This window comes from Panthera uncia, chromosome D1, assembly GCF_023721935.1.
Source record: "Panthera uncia isolate 11264 chromosome D1, Puncia_PCG_1.0, whole genome shotgun sequence".
Taxonomy (NCBI): Eukaryota; Metazoa; Chordata; class Mammalia; order Carnivora; family Felidae; genus Panthera; species Panthera uncia.
Genome location: NC_064808.1, coordinates 5,242,120 through 5,261,704, shown reverse-complemented (window position 1 = coordinate 5,261,704; position 19,585 = coordinate 5,242,120). Strand labels below are relative to the sequence as shown.

Here is a 19,585-nt window from a genome sequence, read left to right as displayed (position 1 = left end):
GTGGCAACCGCCCCAGTAACCGTCAATAAATGTCAATACATGTCAAAAGTCTCTGGGTCTCTGGACTCAGAGGAGGCTGAGCCTCCCGGCGCCTCGGTTTCTCCCGACGTCCTTTCTGGCTGTGGCACTGCCTGCATTCAGGCTCTACAGGCTCACGATCTCCCGAGCCTCCCCACATCCCTGCGGCCTCGGCCAGGTTTACAGTCGATGAATCCAAGGCCTCGGGGTTTTGGGTGGTGGCAGCTGGAACCAGGTGCCTCGGGGGAGCCCACGCCCCGCCCTCCACATAGGATGGCCCCGCCCCAGTCCCCCTCCTAGCCTGGAGCGGGCCCGGCTTGCACGCTCCTTTAAGGCCGCCTGCGGGAAGAGAAGAGCGTGTTTCGCCCCCTCCGACGCCGCCGAGGTAGAGGCTTCACCTTTAAGGCGGCGCAGGGACTGCTGGGAAGGCCGGCGGGATGGAGGCGGTGGGACCGGCTTACGGCTGCCGGTCCGGGTGAAGCGGGGCGGGAGCCGGAACCTGAGCCGGAGCCCGGCGGGAGCGGGAGGCGCAGGTCTGCGCGGGCCGATCCGGCCGGGAGAGGGGCCTCTGGGTTGGCCTAGGGGTGGGGGCGTCGTGGGTGCGGCCTGTGGGAGAACAGGGCCGGTCTGCTGGGAGGGGGCGCGGTCCTGCGTGGCCGGGGGCGGGAGTTCGACCTTTCCAGGAGGAGGGGTCCTCGGGGCGTTGCGCCGACCTATGGGGAAGGGTCATTGTGGGCGCGGCCCCGGGTGGGGAGACGACGTAGCAGCCGAGATCTCCAGCTCCTTTAGGGGGAGGGTCCTCCCCCCCCCCCCCCGCCATGATCGGCCTGCCTGTTGGGGAAGGGGCCGCCCGGGCGGTTGGGACTGGATCTCCTGGAGGGACGGGAGTCTCCCATACGGGAGTGAGCCTGCACGATCCCCGTAGGACCGTCCTCCGGTGCTCCCTGTCCTGGCTAAGGGAGTCGCCGGGGCAGTCCCGAGTCTGGGCCGCCTAAACCGGCCTGAGCCCGTGGTCTGGACCGAATCCGGGTCGGGCCTCACCGCATTGCGTCTCCCGGGCCGAGACGACCTGGGCGCGCCCCCTGTAGGCCGAGCGCGGGCACGGTGCGGGCTGTCGGCTGGGGGACCCGGGCACCCTGGGGACCCGGGCGTCGGGGACTGAAGGTGTTTACCTAATCCGGGGTGGACGGCGGTGTGGCCCCAGGCCCGGCACCCGCCTGCCCGCCTCCTCGCCTTCACAGGCGGCACAGCCATGGCTACGATGGTGCTTCCGCGGGAGGAGAAGCTGAGCCAGGATGAGATCGTGCTGGGCACCAAGGCCGTCATCCAAGGCCTGGAGACCCTGCGCGGGGAGCATCGTGCCCTTCTCGCTCCCTTGGTAGCACATGAAGCTGGCGAGGCAGAGCCCGGCTCACAGGAGCGCTGTGTTCTCCTGCGTCGCTCCCTAGAAGCCATCGAGCTGGGTCTGGGGGAGGCCCAGGTAGGCTGGTCTGGGATGCCGAGGTGGGAGGTCAAGGGAGGGATGGAGCCTGACAGAGGAAACCTGGCAGTGTAGGAACAGAATCTGAGCAGGGAACCATGTGGCCTCTGGAGCCCCATGGTAAGATTCCAGTAATATCTGTTGAACAAACAAATGGGCTTTGGAGACCCCAGCTGTGCCTTGCCTCAGGAGAGCCTGATCATCCTTTAGCCCCGACACAGAACCCTGTTCCTGGCTTCTCTGATGGGTAGCAGAGACTGAATGATGTAAGAAAACAAAAAGGAAATCCTTAAGAACCGCCCCCGGCCCCATTCATTCTCTTATTTGTTCCTTCACAGGTAAGTTACCAAGTGCCTACTATGTGCCAGGCAATCTGTTATGTGCCAGACAGACAGCCCCAACAAGACAGACGGGTCCACTGGGGAGAGAGTCAGAAACACATATACATTTGTTACATATTGTGATAAGTTCTCCAAAGAAAACAACAAGGTCTTGGATAGCTTATAGGAAGAGGTGTAATTTATTGGTCAGGCAAGACTTCTGAGGAAGTGACATTTAAACCACGACCTGGAGGAAGGAATGAACCAGCCTCCAGAAAAGGGAGGAAGGCGAGAGGTTGCATGTGCAAAGGTCCTGAGGTAGGAAAGCTCTTGTAGTGGGAGAATTGAGAGAAGACCTGTCTAACTAGATCTTCATGGGGAAGGAGAGGGACAGAAGAGGCCTGTGGAGAAGGCAGGGACCAGATCATGCTGCACCTTATTAGTTTGGGTTGTATTCTCAGGAAAGCAGGAAGCCTTTGGAGGGCTTTAGGAGTCAAGAGACACCGTCTGACTTAGATTTTGAAAGGTCCCTTCGGGGCACCTGGCTGGCTCGGTCATTAGAGCATGCGACTTGATCTCAGGGTTGTGGGTTCAAGTCCCACGTTGGGTATAGAGGTTACTTTTTAAAAAATCTTTAAAAAATAAAAAAAGGAGTAAAAATTCCCTTTGGCTGAGGTGTGGAGAATGAACTTTGGTGAGTCAAGGGTGGAGGCAGGCAGCAGGTAGTTAGGAAGGCACTGCTGGAATTCAAATGAGAAACAGTAGCTTGGACTAAGGGGTGGCCACGAGGGAAGCGAGAGGACCAGTTCTAGATGTTCTGGAGGTGGGTCCAGCAGGACCTGGGGATGAAGTAAGGGAGAGGAAGGAGGGCAGAATAACTCCCAGATTTGTGGTTTGAGCAAGTGAAGGTGATGAGAGAGCCTAGGTGATCAGGGGTTCAGTTTTGGTCCTCTTAAGTTGGGGCTGCCAGGACGAGGTGCAGATAGAGATATTCACGAGGCACTGGGGTACACAAGGGGTACACGCTTTCTCTGGGGGAAAGAGTCTTGGCCCCTTCAAATCTTGGCTGAGACACCGCCTGGCTCTATGAATCCTGGGCAGGTGGTAACATCTCGGTTTCCTTGCCTTTAAGGATCATGCCACCTGCTGTATATATATACTTCCAGGCTGCGAAGGGAATTTTTCAAAAAGCTAGTGGTTGCGAACACACCTGTCACTTATGCATTTTGCTAATGAATAGAAAGTGCAGGGTGCCAGACAGCTTGGTCCTCTGGCAGGACAGCCTGCTGGTCATTCCCTCCTTGGCCAGGTGGCTGCCAGGTACAGAGATAAACACACAGGGGTCCCCCTCCTGGTGTGCACAGGCACCCACACAGATGGATAAGAGGTGGCACGGAGGGAGAGGAAAGTGCCTTCCTTTCCTGGGGCTGCAGAAACGACCCTGGCTGTGAAGGATGGAGAAAGAGTAGATCCTATGCAAGGCTCCCAGGCAGGAAGAGCCTAAATGCTCAGGAAAAGAGTCCTAGAGGTTGGAGAGAGGGGTAAGGACAGAAGCTGAGGCCTCTGGGTCCCCTTCCCCTGTGGTTCCCAGACCATCTGAAGGCTTGGGACATGGACACCTCTCCTCTCTGGGAACTGCAAAAGGGCAAGGGCTTACCTTGGCAGAAGTCAGGATGGGGCCTTTCAGTGGCCCTTCAGCCATTTATCAGAGTTCTTAGGAAAGTGCTAGCCCTGGAGCAGGGGGCAGTGCTATAGCGGCTGTGGCCACAGGGCTTGAGTCCAAGCCCCAGGAGAGACGAAGAGAAAGGCTAATTCAGAGAAAACGCAACACCCCAACAAGCCGTCTTCATGATAAACCCAGTGAGATGGGAACTGGTTTTTTGTTTTGTTTTGTTTTTTAAGTTTATTTACTTATTTTGACAGAGAGAGAAAGCACGAGTGGGGGAGGGGCAGAGAGAGAGAGAGGAGAGAGCAAGGATCCCAAGCAGGCTCCACACCATCAGTACAGAGCCCGACGTGGGGTTCGAACCCCCAAGCCTCAAGCTCATGACCTAATCCGAAGTTGGACGCTTAACTGAGCCACCCAGGCACCTCGGGAACTGGATTTTTAATGCAGAGGACTAGCCGGAGGCCCAGGAAAGTGGATGGACTATCTCAGAGTCCAGCAGAGCCGGCCTGGGAGCCCAGGGCTCCCCACCCCAGAAGGAAGGAACTGAGGGTCTCCAAATCTCCTGGGTTTAGGTCTTGGACGAGGGTCCGTTTGGGGCCTTGCGGGAACACTCCCTTGATGATCAGCCCTGTAGCTCCTCATAGGCAGGGCCAGGCCCCAGTACCCCGGGAGGCCCAGGCTGGGGGTGCACAAGGCTCTAACCCTCATCCTGGCTGGCCGGCACAGGTGATCCTGGCGCTGTCGAGCCACCTGGGGGCCGTGGAGTCAGAAAAGCAGAAGCTGCGGGCTCAGGTCCGGCGCCTGGTGCAGGAGAACCAGTGGCTGCGCGAGGAGCTGGCGGGAACACAGCAGAAGCTGCAGCGCAGCGAGCAGGCTGTGGCCCAGCTGGAGGAGGAGAAGCAGCATTTGCTGTTCATGAGCCAGATCCGCAAGCTGGATGAGGACACATCCCCCAGTGTGAGCCCCTACAGCCATCGGGCAGGGGGGCCTGGGAGGGGGAGGGGCAGCGTGGCTGGCTCTGACCCAGCCACTGACACTTGGGCTACCGCGCCCCACCTTCCCTGACACTCGTTCTGTCCTCCTCCCCAGGAGGAGAAGGGGGACGTCCCCAAAGACTCTCTGGATGACCTGTTCCCCAACGAGGAGGAGCAGAGCCCAGGTGCAGAGGGACAGCTGGTTCTGGGGGCAGGGGGAGGGAGAGCTGTGTAAACTCCTTGTCCTTGGGACCCAGAGGTCACCAGAAACAGGGACCAAAAGGCAACTGTGTTCTTTCCCGCCTCATTTCTGATCATCACATCCCAGCATGTTAGAGTTTTTAATTTTTTTTTTTTTTTTTTGAGAGAAACAGAGCATGAGCGGGGGAGGGGCAGAGAGAAGGGGAGACACAGAATCCGAAGCAGACTCCAGGCTCTGAGCTGTCAGCTCAAACTCACGAACCATAAGGTCATAACCTGAGCTGAAATCAAGAGTCGGACGCTCAACACACTGAGCCCCCCCAGCATGTTAGAGTTTAAAAGTGCTTTTCTCCCCCTAAGCCTTGAGGAGCAGTTATCATAGTTCAGAGCTTTAGAGCTGCCTAGCCTAGGTGTAAGTCCTGCTCTGCCACCAATTGTTCTGGGACCACTGGTTTCTTTCCCTCTCTAAGCCTCCTCTGAGGGTTAACGGAGGATGTGTGCACAGTACTGAGCCCTGGGCCAGCGCTTACAGTGTCAAGTGTCCCTTCTGCGGATGGGAGGCCGAGGCTTGGAGGTTAGATGGCTTGCTCTAGAACACATAGCTTGAGGCATTGCGGCCCGGATTCTACCCACTCTACAGATGGGGAAACTAAGGCAGAATAGTAAGTGACTTGCCCAGGGCCACATGTCAGGTAGGTCAAAGACATGGCTGGTGTGTGCCAGCTCAACCCAGTTGGTACATCTTATCTGCCCTTGGCCTTGCAGCCCCCGGCCCTGGAGGAGGGGATGTGGCTGCCCAGCACGGGGGCTATGAAATCCCAGCACGGCTCCGCACCCTGCACAACCTGGTGATTCAGTACGCCTCACAGGGCCGCTACGAGGTGGCCGTGCCACTCTGCAAGCAGGCGCTCGAGGACCTGGAGAAGACCTCGGGCCACGACCACCCTGATGTTGCCACCATGCTGAACATCCTGGCTTTGGTCTATCGGTGAGGGCTCCTCTGGCCACAGTCATCCATGGGAGTGCCTGCACACTTTCTGAAAGCTCCAGCCCTGGTCACAAACCCTTAGGCCCTGGTGACGGTCAGGACTCAGCTCCACTGGGCAGTTGGGCAGAGAGAAGGAGCATGTGTCCAGAGGGTGCGGAGTCCACAGGATGCCTAGGCCCCTGTGAACCTGGGCTACAGATGTGAATAAGGCTTAGTCCATTGGAGGAAAAAGACTTGGGCGTAAGTAGGGACCAGGGCAGCACATGAAGACCCTAAGGATACCGGGGAGTCAGCACTGCTTCTCCAGGCATCAAGGCTTAAGTGGGATCTTTGGTGAAAGATGAGTTGCCCAGAACATGAGTGTGTTGGAAACGTTTCCCCTGGCAGAAAGAGGAGTATGAGCAAAGGCCCTGAGGAATAGACAACAAGGTGCCCTGGGCATGAGGCAGTGGGGTGGGGGTGGGGTGGCAGATCTAGGGGAATCTGGCTCATACCCCGGCACTCTATGCCCTGGTGAATTGTGAGTGAACTGTCCAAAGTCCCCCGCCCCAATCTGCTGGCTGAACGGGTCTCCCGAAGCTCTGGGTCATAATCATGCCCACTCACCAGTAAATACAAGAGGAGTGACCGTGGAGATCTGAGACCACTAGGGGGAGGGCCTCGGGCTGGAGGACAACCCTTACTTACCATGCTTCTACCCGCACCCAGGGACCAGAACAAGTACAAAGAGGCTGCCCACCTGCTCAACGATGCCCTGGCCATCCGCGAAAAGACACTGGGCAAGGACCACCCGGCTGTGAGTGAGGGCGGGGGTGGGGGAGCTGCCCCCGCCCCAGGCAGCGCCCTGGGTCATTGACCTCCACTCTCCCACCCACCAGGTGGCCGCAACGTTAAACAACCTAGCAGTTCTGTATGGCAAGCGGGGCAAGTACAAAGAGGCCGAGCCACTGTGCAAACGGGCATTAGAAATCCGGGAGAAGGTGAGAGCAGGCAGGGCTGGGCAGCTCAAGGCTGGCAGGTGGGGGCCCAGGCCAGCCTTGAGCCCAGCCACTGGCTCCCACTCCCATCGCAGGTCCTGGGCAAGTTTCATCCAGATGTGGCCAAGCAGCTGAGCAACCTGGCCCTGCTGTGCCAGAACCAGGGCAAAGCTGAAGAGGTGGAATACTACTACCGGCGGGCGCTGGAGATCTATGCCACACGCCTCGGGCCTGATGACCCCAACGTGGCCAAAACCAAGAATAACCTGGTACCCTGGGCCACGAATGGGGTGGGAGGAAGGAAGGAAAAGGCTCGACTCCCTGCATTCTGCTCACCCTCTGGCCGCTTCCCTCCAGGCCTCCTGCTACCTGAAACAGGGCAAGTACCAGGACGCAGAGACCCTGTACAAGGAGATCCTCACCCGGGCTCATGAGAAGGAGTTCGGCTCTGTCAATGGTGAGTCTGTGACCACCCTGTGCCCCACCCCCCACTCACGCAGCACAGGCCCCCCTCAGCCATCAGCATCCAGGGTAAATACCTCAGCTGGACAGGCCCTCGTGGGGTCTGGCTGGTCCCCAGCCATTTGTGTGCACGTGTGAACACACACACCCAACGCACACGGCCTCCTGGGTCGTGCTGGTACTACACGCAGCTTTTGCATACGCTGTGCCCTGGGCCCAAAGTCTTTTTACCTCCCCTGCTGGGCAATTCCTGCCCCTCATGAGGCCCCACTCCAAATGTCCCCCCCCCCCCCCGGGGAAGCCACCTTCTGGCCCCCCATGGTTGGTCATTTCCTGCCGTGTGATCCCTCAGCCTGGCCTATCATTTAGGCCTAGCACATGTCTCGGGCTGTGGGCTTGAGGTGTTTAAGGATCCGCTGCCCCCAACCCTCAATCGCAAGCCCCACAAGCATAGGCCTATGCCCTGTCATCTCTTTGCTCCAGAAGAGGGTCAGTAATGTTCTGAGTCTGTTTCTTTGTTACCCATTCATTCATTCATTCATTCATTCATTCATACATTCATTCATTCAACAAAGCCCAACCCTGATCCTTCCTGGGTACCCCTGACCTCCTCCCCAGACCCCAGTCCTATGTTTCAACCAGGAGAAGCCTATATGGGAGGCTGGTGACAGCCCCCTTTCTCCCCCCAGGGGACAACAAGCCCATCTGGATGCACGCAGAAGAACGGGAAGAGAGCAAGGTAGCTCTATGGGCAGGGCTGGGGTGGCCTGGGGAGGGAGGGTGAGGCTAGGGATGTGTAGAGGGGAGGGACTTCTGCCACCTCTGCTGACCATTCTTTCCCCCTAGGACAAGCGCCGGGACAGCACCCCCTATGGGGAATATGGCAGCTGGTACAAGGCCTGTAAAGTAGACAGGTGAGGACAGTGGGGCAGGGCTGGCAATAGAGCAGCTGGCAGGGAAACAGCATCCTGAGCGGGGGCCAAGTCCAGGCTCTGGACTCCATCCTGCTCACCCCCAGAACACACACCTCTTCTTTGTCACCTTGGCTTTCAAGACCTGGGTCACAGGCCACCTGTCCCAGAAAGGCTCGCTGCGTTGGGATGGCCGATTATCTTGCTCTTGGGTCTCCCAGCTTTTAGTCCTGGTGGCAGCACCCCACGTAGGGCTGGGGTTGGGGTGATTCCGAACCAGGAGAGTCTAGCACAAGCACAGGGCTTGACACGGGAGGGGAGAGATCCTGGTTGGCTGGATGGCTCGTCAGGGCCCAATGTGGGCTGGATGGGCCTGGTTCCTGGGGAACATGGAGTCTGAGACTATCCCGCTCTCCCATCCACAGCCCCACAGTCAACACTACCCTGCGCAGCTTGGGGGCCCTCTACCGGCGCCAGGGCAAGCTAGAAGCGGCACACACACTGGAGGACTGCGCCAGCCGAAGCCGCAAGCAGGTGAGGCCACGGGCCCGAGGGGGGTGGGCAGGGACCTGTGTGGCCCTGTGTGTTCCAGTCAGGATTCACGGCTCCATCCGATGTGCCCTGCCTCTCCCTCAGGGCCTGGACCCTGCAAGCCAGACCAGGGTGGTGGAACTGCTGAAAGATAGCAGTGGTGGACGGGGAGACCGCCGTGGCAGCCGGGACGTGACCGGGGGTGCTGGGGCTCGGCCTGAGTCTGAACTCGAGGAGGCAGGGCCTGCAGCCGAATGGAGCGGGGTGAGTCTAGGGTCTTGGGTGGGCCGGGAGGCTGTGTGGTCAGTGTGGCACAGAGACAAACGTCTGCCCCACAGGATGGCAGTGGCTCCTTGCGGCGCAGTGGCTCCTTTGGGAAGCTCCGAGATGCCCTGAGGCGGAGCAGTGAGATGCTGGTGAAGAAGCTGCAGGGTGGTGGCCCGCAGGAGCCTCCTAATCCCAGGTGAGCCTCTGCCCCTGATCGCCCCCACTCCCCCCGCTGCCCACCCAGAGTGAGCCTCTCACGAACCCGCCCAGTAACCCACCAACCCCAGATGAGCTTCTGATCCACATGAACTCCCTTGTCTCTCTCAAGCTCCGCCACCCACCAGATCTGCTCCCTTCCCGTGAGCCTCCCTTTCCAGCCCCAACCTGACCCCTTCCCACGTCTCCCCCTCCCCCAGCCCACCCCATTCACCCTGGGCAAATCCAGGCATTCCTTTCCCCTCAGGATGAAGCGGGCTAGTTCTCTCAACTTCCTCAACAAGAGTGTGGAAGAGCCTGTCCAGGTATGGCTGGGTGGGTGTTTGGGCACTGGGTAGCTGAAGCCCAGGCCCCAGGGCCCAAAGGCTGCATGTCCTGTGTACTGGCCAAGCTTGCCAATCACGTCTACTTACCTAGCAACATTTCCAGCTCTGTGCCAGGCCCAGCTTTGGGCTGGACACAGGGAAGACAAATGAGGGAAACCCTGCTCCCGCCTGGGATGGATGTGCACGTGGCCAGGGCCAACACAGTAACCGCTGAGGTGGGCAGGAGTTCAGAGCACCACGACATGGTCGGGGGCCCAGCTCAGGGCCTATGGCTGATCAGGCCCCTTCTGCCGGGGAAGTACAGACCGGCAGCAGCAGGAAGCTGAGCCACCTGCCCCTTCTGCCCACAGCCTGGAGGCACAGGTTTCTCTGACAGCCGCACCCTCAGCTCCAGCTCCATGGACCTCTCCCGACGAAGCTCCCTCGTGGGCTAATCCTGAAGGGGCAGCCAGTTGCCAGAGCCTCCACCCGGCACTGTCCCCATCCCCAGCCCTTCGCATGGGCCTGCTGCTTGCCCCACGTGTCTTTCCCAAGGACCCCTGTCTTTTCTGTTCAATCTCAGGGTAACCTCCTCCCTCGTCATCTCAGCCCTAAGCCCTGGAGGCAGGGCCTGCCTGCTCCAGCTCTACCCCTTATTTATTCCATCCAGCAGGGCCCCCTCTTCTTTAGGTTCAGGGCCAGCGTGAGGGGCTGGCCAGGGTCTCCAAGGTAGAGACACAGCGGCCCGCCCTCCCCAGGCCCCGGAGACAAGAACACTGAGCACCTGCCGTCCCTTCAGCACTCCTGCCCTCCCCCCTGTCCCCCGCCCCCGGCCGTTGCTTCTGTATATAGAGAAATAAGTTATTGGCCGCGCCCCTCCCCTCAGTCCACGGTACTCCCCGGTTCTCCCCTCACCCTGTCCTCCTCTAGTGGTACCGCCCAGGCCTTAATCACCCCCATTCCGCGCGGTGGTATCTTCCAAGCTCTACATCTTGGGGGGGGGCAGCGCCTCCCCAAAGGGTTCCCTGGGCCTTCTCGCGCTCCTCCTCGCCTCTGAGGGGCGCGTTGAGCCCCACCATCGCCCGTGCCCCAGGACGGAGAGCCCTCCCCTTGCCCGTCCTTTCACCGCCGGGCCCTGCCCAGCATCCCGGCCTATGCACTGCCCCTCCCGCCCGGCCCCGCCCAGGCACGGCCTGACCCCGCCCCGGGCACCGCCCGTCGAGCCATCCTGCCACGCCTCATCCCACGCCTGCAGCTTCTCGCGAGGGGCAGTGATGACCCCCTGTGGCAGGAGGGGCTGTCCCTGTTGGGGGTGAGGCGGTCGCTTTCTATTTTCAAATGTTGCTGTAGAAATAAAGACCGTTTGAATCTGAGCCGGGCTTGTTTTGGAGCGGAGGCCGAGGTCTCCTAGCGTCTCTAGATTGGGGGTGAGGGCGGGAGAGGCTGCGAGCGAGCGAGCGTTTGTGTGTGTCTTTCACGTCCGGTCCCGTGCAGCCGAAGCCCAGATATTTTGCTCCTATCCCGGATTTGTTAGGGGGCCTCGCAAGTTCAGGGTTTTTTCTAACAACCTTCATCTCTGAGGTTCTAGGGACAGCGGTCTTTGAACTCTTCCCCTTACAAGGCTGTTTCACCTTGAGCGAATTACCGAGAGTCGACTTTTCCATCTATAAAATGTGGGTGACGACACCCTCCCGGGGCTGCATCTGAATTAACAGTACCAGCACACCAAGAACCCCAAATAAATGAACTTCTAATGCTAACAGCTCCGGGAGCTGAGAGGGTAGGGATGACCACCTCTGCCAGGCAGACACGAAACGTGTCAACCCCAGCCCTAAATTGAGCTTTCCTGGTGGGGACACAGTCAGGCTCCTGGGCGCTTTCATCAAGCCCAGTTACGGCTACGGGGAACGAACTACAAGCCCCAGAAGGCATCGCGCGGCGATGATGGGGCGTGAGCTAGGAGACACAACCTCGGGTTTACGCCTGCGCAGCGGGGGTGAGTTGGGAAAAGCAAGGAGACTACAAGTTCCGAGAAGCAACGCAGCAAGACCCAAGTCGGGAATGTTTGCGCCTGCGCGTCGCGGGCGGGGCCTCTGGGGCGGAGCGGCCACCATCTTGGAACGGGAGGCGGAGCAGAGCTGACTGGGAGCGACCGAGCGGGCCACCGCCGCCGCCATGAACCCCGAATAGTGAGTGAGCCCCGCCCGCGCCGTCCGGCGCAGCCTCGATCCCGAGTACGGGGCTGTACGCTTACCGGGGTTGTCCGGCCTGGGTCAGGACTGCGCGGCGCCCCCACATCCGGGTCCCTCTTCCGCTGACCCCCCCCCCCCACATCCGGGTCCTGCCCCTCCCCCCGGGGGCCCCCGGACCCCGGCTCGGCACCCCGAGTTCTTGCACCCGGCGCCCAGACACTGCGACCCCGAGGGGCACTACTTGGAGTCCGAAGCACCGGCCCCTACCAGGCCTTATCGGTCAGGTGACCCTGCAGCCTCGGTCTCTCCCGGCCTCAGTTTCCCCACCTGCTGCTTGAGAGAGTGGCGGTCTGGGTGCTGACGACTGTCCCGGCGTTTTGGAGCGGGTCCAGAGTCGGGCGCCCTTTAGGTCAGACAGTCAGCCTTTCTGTTCTTCCCGTTCTCCCGGAATCCTGTTTCAGGGGCTGGTCAGGCGCGGGAAGCCTCGAGGCACCGCGCTGGGTCGCTCTCCCGTGGGTCCTCCCCTCCGGGACCGCCGCTTTGCCCCTTGCCTGGGTCTAGCTGTCCTGCCGCTCCTGGAGGCCAGTCCCTTCCCGCCCTCTCCTCACCTTGGCGCAGGCCCCCAGCGCCATCGTCACACCCCTTCCCTTCCCCGTCACGCTGCCGGTGAAGTTTAGATGAATGTGGCATTTGTTTCTCCCTTCCAGTGGGATTCTCTGTACCTCAGACTCTCCTCACTTCTTGGTCACTCCCCCTGCGGGTAGGTGGCCCACATCTCTGTCCCGGACTTCTCATTGACAGATTTCCCCAAGTGTCAGTTACCTTCTTCCTCTTCCGCCACTTCCTTTTTCTCCTCCAGATCCAGGCCTCAGATTTCCTTGGGGAAGGGTGAAGCTCTGAGCTGGCTTATCAGGGACACAGAAGGGAACCAGCAGGCTCTCAGAGACTTTGGAGTCTGAACCTGGTTTCCAGTCTTAAAGTTAACAGCTGTGTAACTTAGGGCAAGTCACACTTCCCTCTTCTGACTTCTGGTTTCCTCATTGGTTGGGAATAACACCGTCCGCTTCACAGGGCTGTTGTGAGGCTTAAACGAGATGATGTGTCTGAAGTGTTTCGCCCAGGGCCAGGCACACTTAGGAACTCAGCGCGTTTTAACTGCTCTCGTTGCTACGTGTTGACCACCTCTTCTTACCAGGCTCCTTACATAGAGGTTCACTTAAGCTCTAGGCTGGGCCCTAGCTTCCACTTCTGGGGCCTCCCCTGCCAAGCCAGGTGGGCCCCAGGGAAGTGTGGGGGATTCCCTAGATGGTCCCTACTGGCCGCGAGACCATGGAGTCTGTCAGGAGTCAGGATAGGATGTCCAGCTTTTTCCCCTAATGACTGTGATCCTTGGCAAGTCATGCTTCTCTCCGTGCCTCAGTTTCCTTCCCTGTAAGGTGGGAATTTGGACAGTCCTTTGGGCCAGCTGTAATATGGGCGGTGGTCCGCCCTCCCCTTCCCAGGACTTGTGGGAGGATCTTGTGAGCACCTTAGTACTCTAAACCAAGGCAAGCCTCACGGCATGGCAGAGTGTCGTAGTTGTGATTGCAGGATGGCGGGGCGGGTGGGCTCTTTGCCTTCCTTCACGTCTTCCCATCCTTTCTTGCCAGTGACTACCTGTTTAAGCTGCTTCTGATTGGTGATTCGGGCGTGGGCAAGTCATGCCTGCTTCTGCGGTTTGCTGTGAGTAAGAAGCCTCCCATACCGTCCATCTGGGGTCCTGGCTGGTGGCAGGAGGGAGAGGGGTCAGCCCAGAGCCCAGTAGTTGCAAGACCTTAGACCCCAAGGATGAAAGACACAGGGCTGGCAGGTTGGGGTGCTGAGAGTGGGGGCGTGGCAGTTACAAGCTCAGCTGGGGGCAGAGACCTGGAGGGAGGTTTTCCAGATGGGCCCTGGCCCTGTTCACCCAGGCCATTTCACTGGTCCCCGCTTTTCCAGGATGACACATACACAGAGAGCTACATCAGCACTATCGGGGTGGACTTCAAGATCCGAACCATTGAGCTGGATGGCAAAACCATCAAACTTCAGATCGTGAGTGTTGCTCTTCCCAGTCCCTGGTGCAGGGGCAGCCGCCTTGGGACGGGGTTCTCGGCCCGTAGCCCGGAGCTGACCTGTCCTTCCCTTCTCTCCTACTTTCTTACAGTGGGACACAGCTGGTCAGGAACGGTTCCGGACCATCACTTCCAGCTACTACCGGGGGGCTCATGGCATCATTGTGGTGTACGATGTCACCGACCAGGTAGGTACTCCTGGGGCCACATTCCCGGCTTTGCCTCCTCAGTTTTGGATCTTTGTTCTTTTTTTGTTTTCTTTTTTTTTTTTTTTCTTTTTTTTCCCCAAAGATCTTATTTTTTTAAGTAATCTCCATACCCAATTTGAGGGTCAAATTCACAACCCCGAGATCAACAGTCGCATGTTCTGACTGAACCAGTCAGGTGCCCCAGGTCTTTGGTTCTTGTTTCTTTTTACTCTTCCCATCCTCTCTTCCGGATGCTGCCTGGAAAGGAGACTGTACTCGGACTCATTTCACAAGGAGGGAAGCAGCCGCAGAAGTGCATCCTCCTGAGGCCCTGCTGCAGGGTGTTGCAGAACCAGGCCTCACAACTCTTGGCCAAACTTGCCACCTTATTCTAGAATCGGGGCACCTGTGTTTTGTAGGGGTTTAGTCAGCTGATTAGCTGCCTTGCTGGGCCCATGGCTTCCTGTGTGAAGATCCTGTGGAGAAGCGATTGGAGGGCTTTAGACAAGGAGGTGGGGGAGCCCTGCACTCGGGGCGCGTTGTGAGCCAAGGTAGAAGCCCAGTGTCTGCTGTGGCAGCATTAGTCATGTGTCACTGGCAGCAGTGGTGGCATTAGAACCTGAAACAGTCCCACCATACCTTATAGTTTTTAGAGAACCTGCCACAGCCTCGTGACACTCTAAAGAGGTCTGCATTAGGTTCCCACTTTACAGATGAGGAAACGGGTCAGAATGGTGAGGAGACTTGCCTGGGGCCACGCAGTTCATTAAGTGACAGACAGAAAACCTGATTCTGCCGCCTTTGTTTTTTCAACTAAACCTTGTTGCTTAGTGGGGGGCCTGGTCCTAGCCCCTTGGAGATGCTTCTATCAGCCCTGGGCCTGGAGGAGTTCCCGCTCTGAAGGGCAGCTGGGCCCTTGGGCTCGCTGGGAACTCATGATGTCTTTTGGACAACAGGCTGTGGGTGAACTGTGCTCTACTCGGACAGAGGTCGCCAAGGACCTCTAGCTGCCAAGTCCCATGACCTCATTTCAGTTCTTGCCCTGATTGACCTTTCATGGCTTTTACCTTCATTCTCTTCCCTCTCCTTGGAAAGTTTACTATCTCCAGCTCTCCTACCTTTTGCTGCATTAGATTCTCTTTTGAGTGAATTTTTACAGGTTTGCTCTGTACTACCACCTCCTGCCCCCATCCTCATCTTGTGTTTCTTGACTCTCCCTGCATGGGTCTGGCCGCTTTGTGGTTTGGTTCCTGTCTTATGTTCTGTGAGTCCTGTGCAAACAGCTATCGCTGTGAGTCTTTTCTTCTGTGTTCTACCTTGCTGGCACTTTGTCCAGTGAACTGAGTGCTGGGGTCCCTGTTTTCTGGCTGAGATACGCTTAGGGAGGTGTTAAGTAACTTGCCCATGGTCTCATAGCCAGAAAGGGCAAAGCCAGTGTTTGAACCAGGGTTCTTGGCTTCCAAGCCAGCCCTTCCCTTCCCCTAGCCAACCTCTCAGCTCCGGATCATCTTCAGAACTCAGTGTATCCAGCACTGCCCTCACTGTCTCTCCCCATGCTATCTCCCACAACCCCATCTTTGTAACAGAGTGCCTGTTGGTCTGACCAGAAAACTCTTCCCTCCCCCAGTTCTCTTCTCTGTCTTCTTTCTCAGGTCCATTCCCTTGTAATAATAGCAGTGATGAGGATAATAGCAGCTCCTGCTAATTAAGCACTTGTCATGAGACAGGCCTGCATTCATTATCTCATGTTCACAACAGCCCCATCGGGAGATACTGTTTTATAGAAGTGAGGAAGTTGAAGCTCAGAGAGGTCAGGTGACAAATCTAGGGTCTCACAGTAAATATTTGGCAGAGCTGGGGACTTAACCCAGGATGGTCTTGACTCTGAATCCTGCACTCTTCCTTGCCTCACTCCTTGGCTCAGGGCGCACATTTCTTCCCTAGAACATTCCAGCCACCTCCCAGTTGGTCTCCATCTTCTCACCAGGCTGAACTGGCCTCTACACTCCTACCTGGACTGTCTTCCCAGAACACAGGTGTGCTTCTGCTGCTCCCTTCCTGAGAAAACTCTCGTGGGCTCCTGGTTGTCTAGATTCAGCCAAGCTAAGACCTTCCATCTTCTGGCCTGCCTCCTTTCCCCTTCCTTCTGTGCCCAGGGCCTGTAGCCAGCAACCTTCAGCTTCCCCCTGCTCTCCAAAGGCACTGCGCCCCCTCACCCCCCTACCCCATTCCTTGACCTGGTGTGTGTCATCTCCTCCCCTCGCACCTTTCCCATTCCTCCACTTGCTTCCACACAAGGCCAGTTTGTACCTTCGGGCGTCGGTCAGCTGCAGTCTCTGGGCAGAAGCAGTCCTAGGGCTGCAGCGGCTCCTGCCTTCCATCCCTACAGCGCTCCTCACCCTGTCTTGCCATCGTGTGTGTCCTGCTCTAGTCCTCCACTGTCTCCTGAGTGCCTTAGGGTAGGACCTAGGTATGTGTCCCATCCTTGTCCACAGGGCCCCAGCCTAGGACATGCAGGAGGTGTAAATTCGAATCCAGCGGGATAGCCCCCCACGTTCTGATTCCTAAGAGGGGAAAGTGGCTCTAGCTCACGCATGTTCCTGAAAGATCTGTCTTTGTCTATGAGCCAGGGGTAGGGGGAAGGGAGTGGCCAGCTGTTGGGAGGGCTGGTCTGAGTGAGGAGGCTATTGGTGCCAGAAGCAGAATGCATGTCTGGCCTTGTTCCCGGCTATGTGTCTCTCTCAATAGGCCAGGGTCTCCTCTGCGAGGACCCTCCACCTACCATTGGGCTGTAAGACTTCAGACCTTACAGGGATTTTAAGGCCACCATGGGAACTTTGCTAACCTGTTCCCCTCCATTTTCGTCTCCTCTCTGGTTTCTCTTTTGTTATTTGCTCCCTGCGTGTTTTCAACCTTTTCTGTGTCTCAGGGAGAGACCAACAGCATGAAGCAGAGCTGGCTGGCCCTTAGGCCTGGGCTGTTTTATGTACTGGGGCTGTTAGCAGATAGCTGGTGCCAGGCTTGGCTTTGGGGGTCTCAGACGGAGGGCATCAGAGAGGACCCCTAAACCTGGAGGAGAAAGCTGCTTCTGTCTGGTTCCCTGAGCTCTCAGGGCTCCTGCCTCTCTCAGGAGCCCAGGGAAGCCCCCTTTAACAGCCCTGGTTCTCCTGGCCTTGGGTAGGGATGGGATTTGAGAGCAAAATAACTTCTGATTCTGGCTCCTCTAGGAATCCTACGCCAATGTGAAGCAGTGGCTACAGGAAATTGACCGCTATGCCAGTGAGAACGTCAATAAGCTCCTGGTGGGCAACAAGAGCGACCTCACCACCAAGAAAGTGGTGGATAACACCACAGCCAAGGTGAGCGGGGCCTGGGTCAGGCCGCCCAGGATGGGCTGGTGTCTGCTGCCTCTCACCCCTCCTTCCCCTCCTCTTCTCTCTCCTCCCCTTGTCAGGAGTTTGCAGACTCTCTGGGCATCCCCTTCCTGGAGACGAGTGCCAAGAACGCTACCAATGTCGAGCAGGCATTCATGACCATGGCTGCTGAGATCAAAAAGCGGATGGGGCCTGGGGCAGCCTCAGGGGGTGAGCGGCCCAACCTCAAGATTGACAGCACCCCCGTGAAGCCGGCTGGTGGTGGCTGTTGCTAGGAGGGGCACATGGGGTGGGACAGGAGGGGGCACTTTCTCCAGATGATGCCCCTGGAGGGGACAGGAGGTGCCTCCCTGTCCTGGGGCATTTGAGTCTGTGGCTTTGGGGTGTCCTGGGCTCCCCATCTCCCTCTGGCCCATCTGCCTGCTGCCCTGAGCCCCGGTTTTGTCAAGGCCCCCAAGGGAGGACACCCAGGACCTTTGGCTGGGGTGGGGATGTGGGCTTGCTCTGCTGCTGCCTCTAGGTAACTTTAAAAGGTACCCCACCACACACCTTTCTTTGGGATGAGGGCTCCTCTGTTCCCCTCCCTTGCCCCCCATGTATGCTGCAGTGGGTTTCTCTCCTTACCCTTTTTCCTTCCCACCCCACCCCCCACCCCCCCTTCCCCAAGAGCTGAGAGCCTCCCTGGCCGCTGCAGCCCCTGTCAGCAGTCAGCACCCAGGGCCAGGAATGGGACCAGGGGATCCAGGACCCAGGATCCAGGGCCCTGGGCTGGACCTCAGGAAGGGCATGGGGGCCACAGGGGCCCAGCAGCCCACCCTTTCCTCCCTGCCTCCCCTCCCCGCCCCTTCCACACTTCACAGCTCGAGCCGTCCAGCTGCGGTGGGGTCTGAGCACATCTAGAGCAGGTGGGCGGGCAGCCATGCTGGGCCTGTGTCTTGAGCCCAGAGGGAGCCTGCTCCTGCCACCCCCTGCCCTGCCAGAGCCAGGCCCATGTGCTGCCTGCCCACCGTGCCCCTTTGTCCCCAAGGCAGGCAGAGGCGGAAGGCCCACCGTGCCAGAGGCCGGGCGCCAGCCTTAACCCTCACTCTGCCAGCACCTCCCTGTCCCTGAGGCAGCACATCTGGCTTATTCTCCCCCTTCTGTTCTTGGAAACCTGTGAGGGCAGGTCCTCATACCCTGGTGCTGCTTCTCCTCTGGGGAATGTGGGTGCAAACCCAGGGTTGAGGGCCTCCCCCCCCCCCCCCCCCCCCCCCCCAACCGGGATCCTAGCCCCCTGCCCTCTGGCACAGCTTCTTCCTGCAGAAAAACAAACCTTTGGTCTCTACCTGAGAAGCCATGTCCCTTGTGCTGTCTCTCGCCTGTCCCATCTGTGCCCTGCCCTCCAGCTTGTATTTAAGTCCCTGGGGTGCCCCCCACTCCCAGGTTCCCCTCTGGTGTCATGTCAGGCGTTTTGCAAGGAAAAGCCACTTGGGGAAAGACAGAAAGGACAAAAAATAAATAAATTTCCACTGGCCCTCCGGTGAGCCGAGGGTTTTTGCAAGGAAGTTGTGGTGGTTGAGTGTGGTCTGTGGCGGGAGCTGTCTTGGGGTGGGGAAATGGAGCTGGGGCCCTGGGCTTGGCTGGCAGTACAGGGTCCTGGCTTGGGCTGTGTGTCCTAGGGTTGCTATTGAAAGCCCTTGACCCACTTCCTAAAGCCAGGAGGGCTGCCTGGTTTTGCTTCTGTGGTGTGTCCCTACGGGCCCAGCACGGTTCCGGCTGCAAGGGAGGCAGGCGGACATCGGCCAGTACCTGGTGAGCCGCCGCCAACACCCACACAGGCGCACATCCATCCATGCTGTGAGGTTGGGCCGCGGATGTGCCCCATCATGCCTGGCCCGCATCTCCTTCAGCCCGTCTCCCAGCTTTGCCCTGGATTCAAGCCAGGTGTCCCCCCCCCCCCCCCCCCCCCCCCCCATAGTGCCAAGTTCCTCCCACTTTAAGACCTCTTAGCCTGGCCTCCCGGCCAAAGTACGAAACACGTATGTGAGGGTAGGGGTGTGTGTGTGTGCTCGTCCGAGTGGACCGAGCTCGTTGTGTGACGCGGGGGGCGGGGGCGGGCACTTGCCAGAGATGTGCGTCCCTGCGTACGTGTCCCTGAGGTTGGCGCGGGGAGGTGGCTCCCGGGCCGGGCTGTGCAAGCGGAGAGGCGCGCGGAGACCCAGCCCCGCCCGAGGCCGCTAGCACGGCGGCCCCGCCCCCGGCTCCGCCCCGCCGGCTTCGCGGGCTGGAGAGCGAGGGAGCCGCGGGCGAGGGATCGCAGGATGAGCGATCGGGGCCCGGGCAGCCGGCAGCGGACGCGCCCCCAGAGCCCACCGGCCCGCGCCCCGCGCGCCCCACGGCCCCGCGGCCCCGGCCCCGGCCGCGCCGCCCGCGTCCCCCA

The 19,585-nt window shown here is 59.0% G+C and overlaps 2 protein-coding genes across 6 annotated transcripts; both read left to right on the top strand.

Annotated features, from left to right (window-relative positions):
* The first annotated feature begins 226 nt into the window (after positions 1 to 226).
* KLC2 (kinesin light chain 2) lies at positions 227 to 10,692 on the top strand. Of its 5 annotated transcripts, none has more exons than XM_049642830.1 (16): positions 227 to 403; positions 1,260 to 1,498; positions 4,214 to 4,444; positions 4,577 to 4,646; positions 5,428 to 5,650; positions 6,359 to 6,446; positions 6,529 to 6,630; positions 6,723 to 6,896; positions 6,985 to 7,084; positions 7,779 to 7,828; positions 7,936 to 8,003; positions 8,426 to 8,534; positions 8,637 to 8,795; positions 8,870 to 8,994; positions 9,262 to 9,319; positions 9,691 to 10,692. In XM_049642830.1, the coding sequence occupies exons 2-16, from the start codon at positions 1,271 to 1,273 to the stop codon at positions 9,772 to 9,774; spliced, it is 1,869 nt and encodes a 622-aa protein (XP_049498787.1). In that variant the 5' UTR covers positions 227 to 403; positions 1,260 to 1,270; the 3' UTR covers positions 9,775 to 10,692. The 5 variants fall into 5 exon arrangements, with proteins under 5 accessions (XP_049498787.1, XP_049498782.1, XP_049498805.1 ...); XM_049642825.1 differs by having other exon boundaries at positions 1,223 to 1,498; XM_049642848.1 differs by lacking the exon at positions 227 to 403 and adding an exon at positions 411 to 551.
* A 560-nt stretch (positions 10,693 to 11,252) lies between these two features.
* RAB1B (RAB1B, member RAS oncogene family) lies at positions 11,253 to 18,710 on the top strand. The gene is made up of 6 exons (XM_049642720.1): positions 11,253 to 11,508; positions 13,161 to 13,233; positions 13,489 to 13,584; positions 13,697 to 13,792; positions 17,020 to 17,151; positions 17,247 to 18,710. The coding sequence occupies exons 1-6, from the start codon at positions 11,495 to 11,497 to the stop codon at positions 17,439 to 17,441; spliced, it is 606 nt and encodes a 201-aa protein (XP_049498677.1). The 5' UTR covers positions 11,253 to 11,494; the 3' UTR covers positions 17,442 to 18,710.
* The last annotated feature ends 875 nt before the right edge of the window (positions 18,711 to 19,585 follow it).

What these genes read in the sequence shown, in the direction of transcription:
- KLC2 (XM_049642830.1), top strand. Translation starts at nt 1,271, where the DNA reads ATGGCTACGATGGTGCTTCCGCGGGAGGAGAAGCTGAGCCAGGATGAG. An exon ending in ATGAGGACACATCCCCCAGT is followed by an intron (nt 4,445 to 4,576) that starts GTGAGCCCCTAC and finishes CCTCCTCCCCAG; the next exon opens with GAGGAGAAGGGGGACGTCCC. An exon ending in TGGGCAAGGACCACCCGGCT is followed by an intron (nt 6,447 to 6,528) that starts GTGAGTGAGGGC and finishes CCCACCCACCAG; the next exon opens with GTGGCCGCAACGTTAAACAA.
- RAB1B (XM_049642720.1), top strand. An exon ending in GCCTGCTTCTGCGGTTTGCT is followed by an intron (nt 13,234 to 13,488) that starts GTGAGTAAGAAG and finishes CCGCTTTTCCAG; the next exon opens with GATGACACATACACAGAGAG. An exon ending in AAACCATCAAACTTCAGATC is followed by an intron (nt 13,585 to 13,696) that starts GTGAGTGTTGCT and finishes ACTTTCTTACAG; the next exon opens with TGGGACACAGCTGGTCAGGA.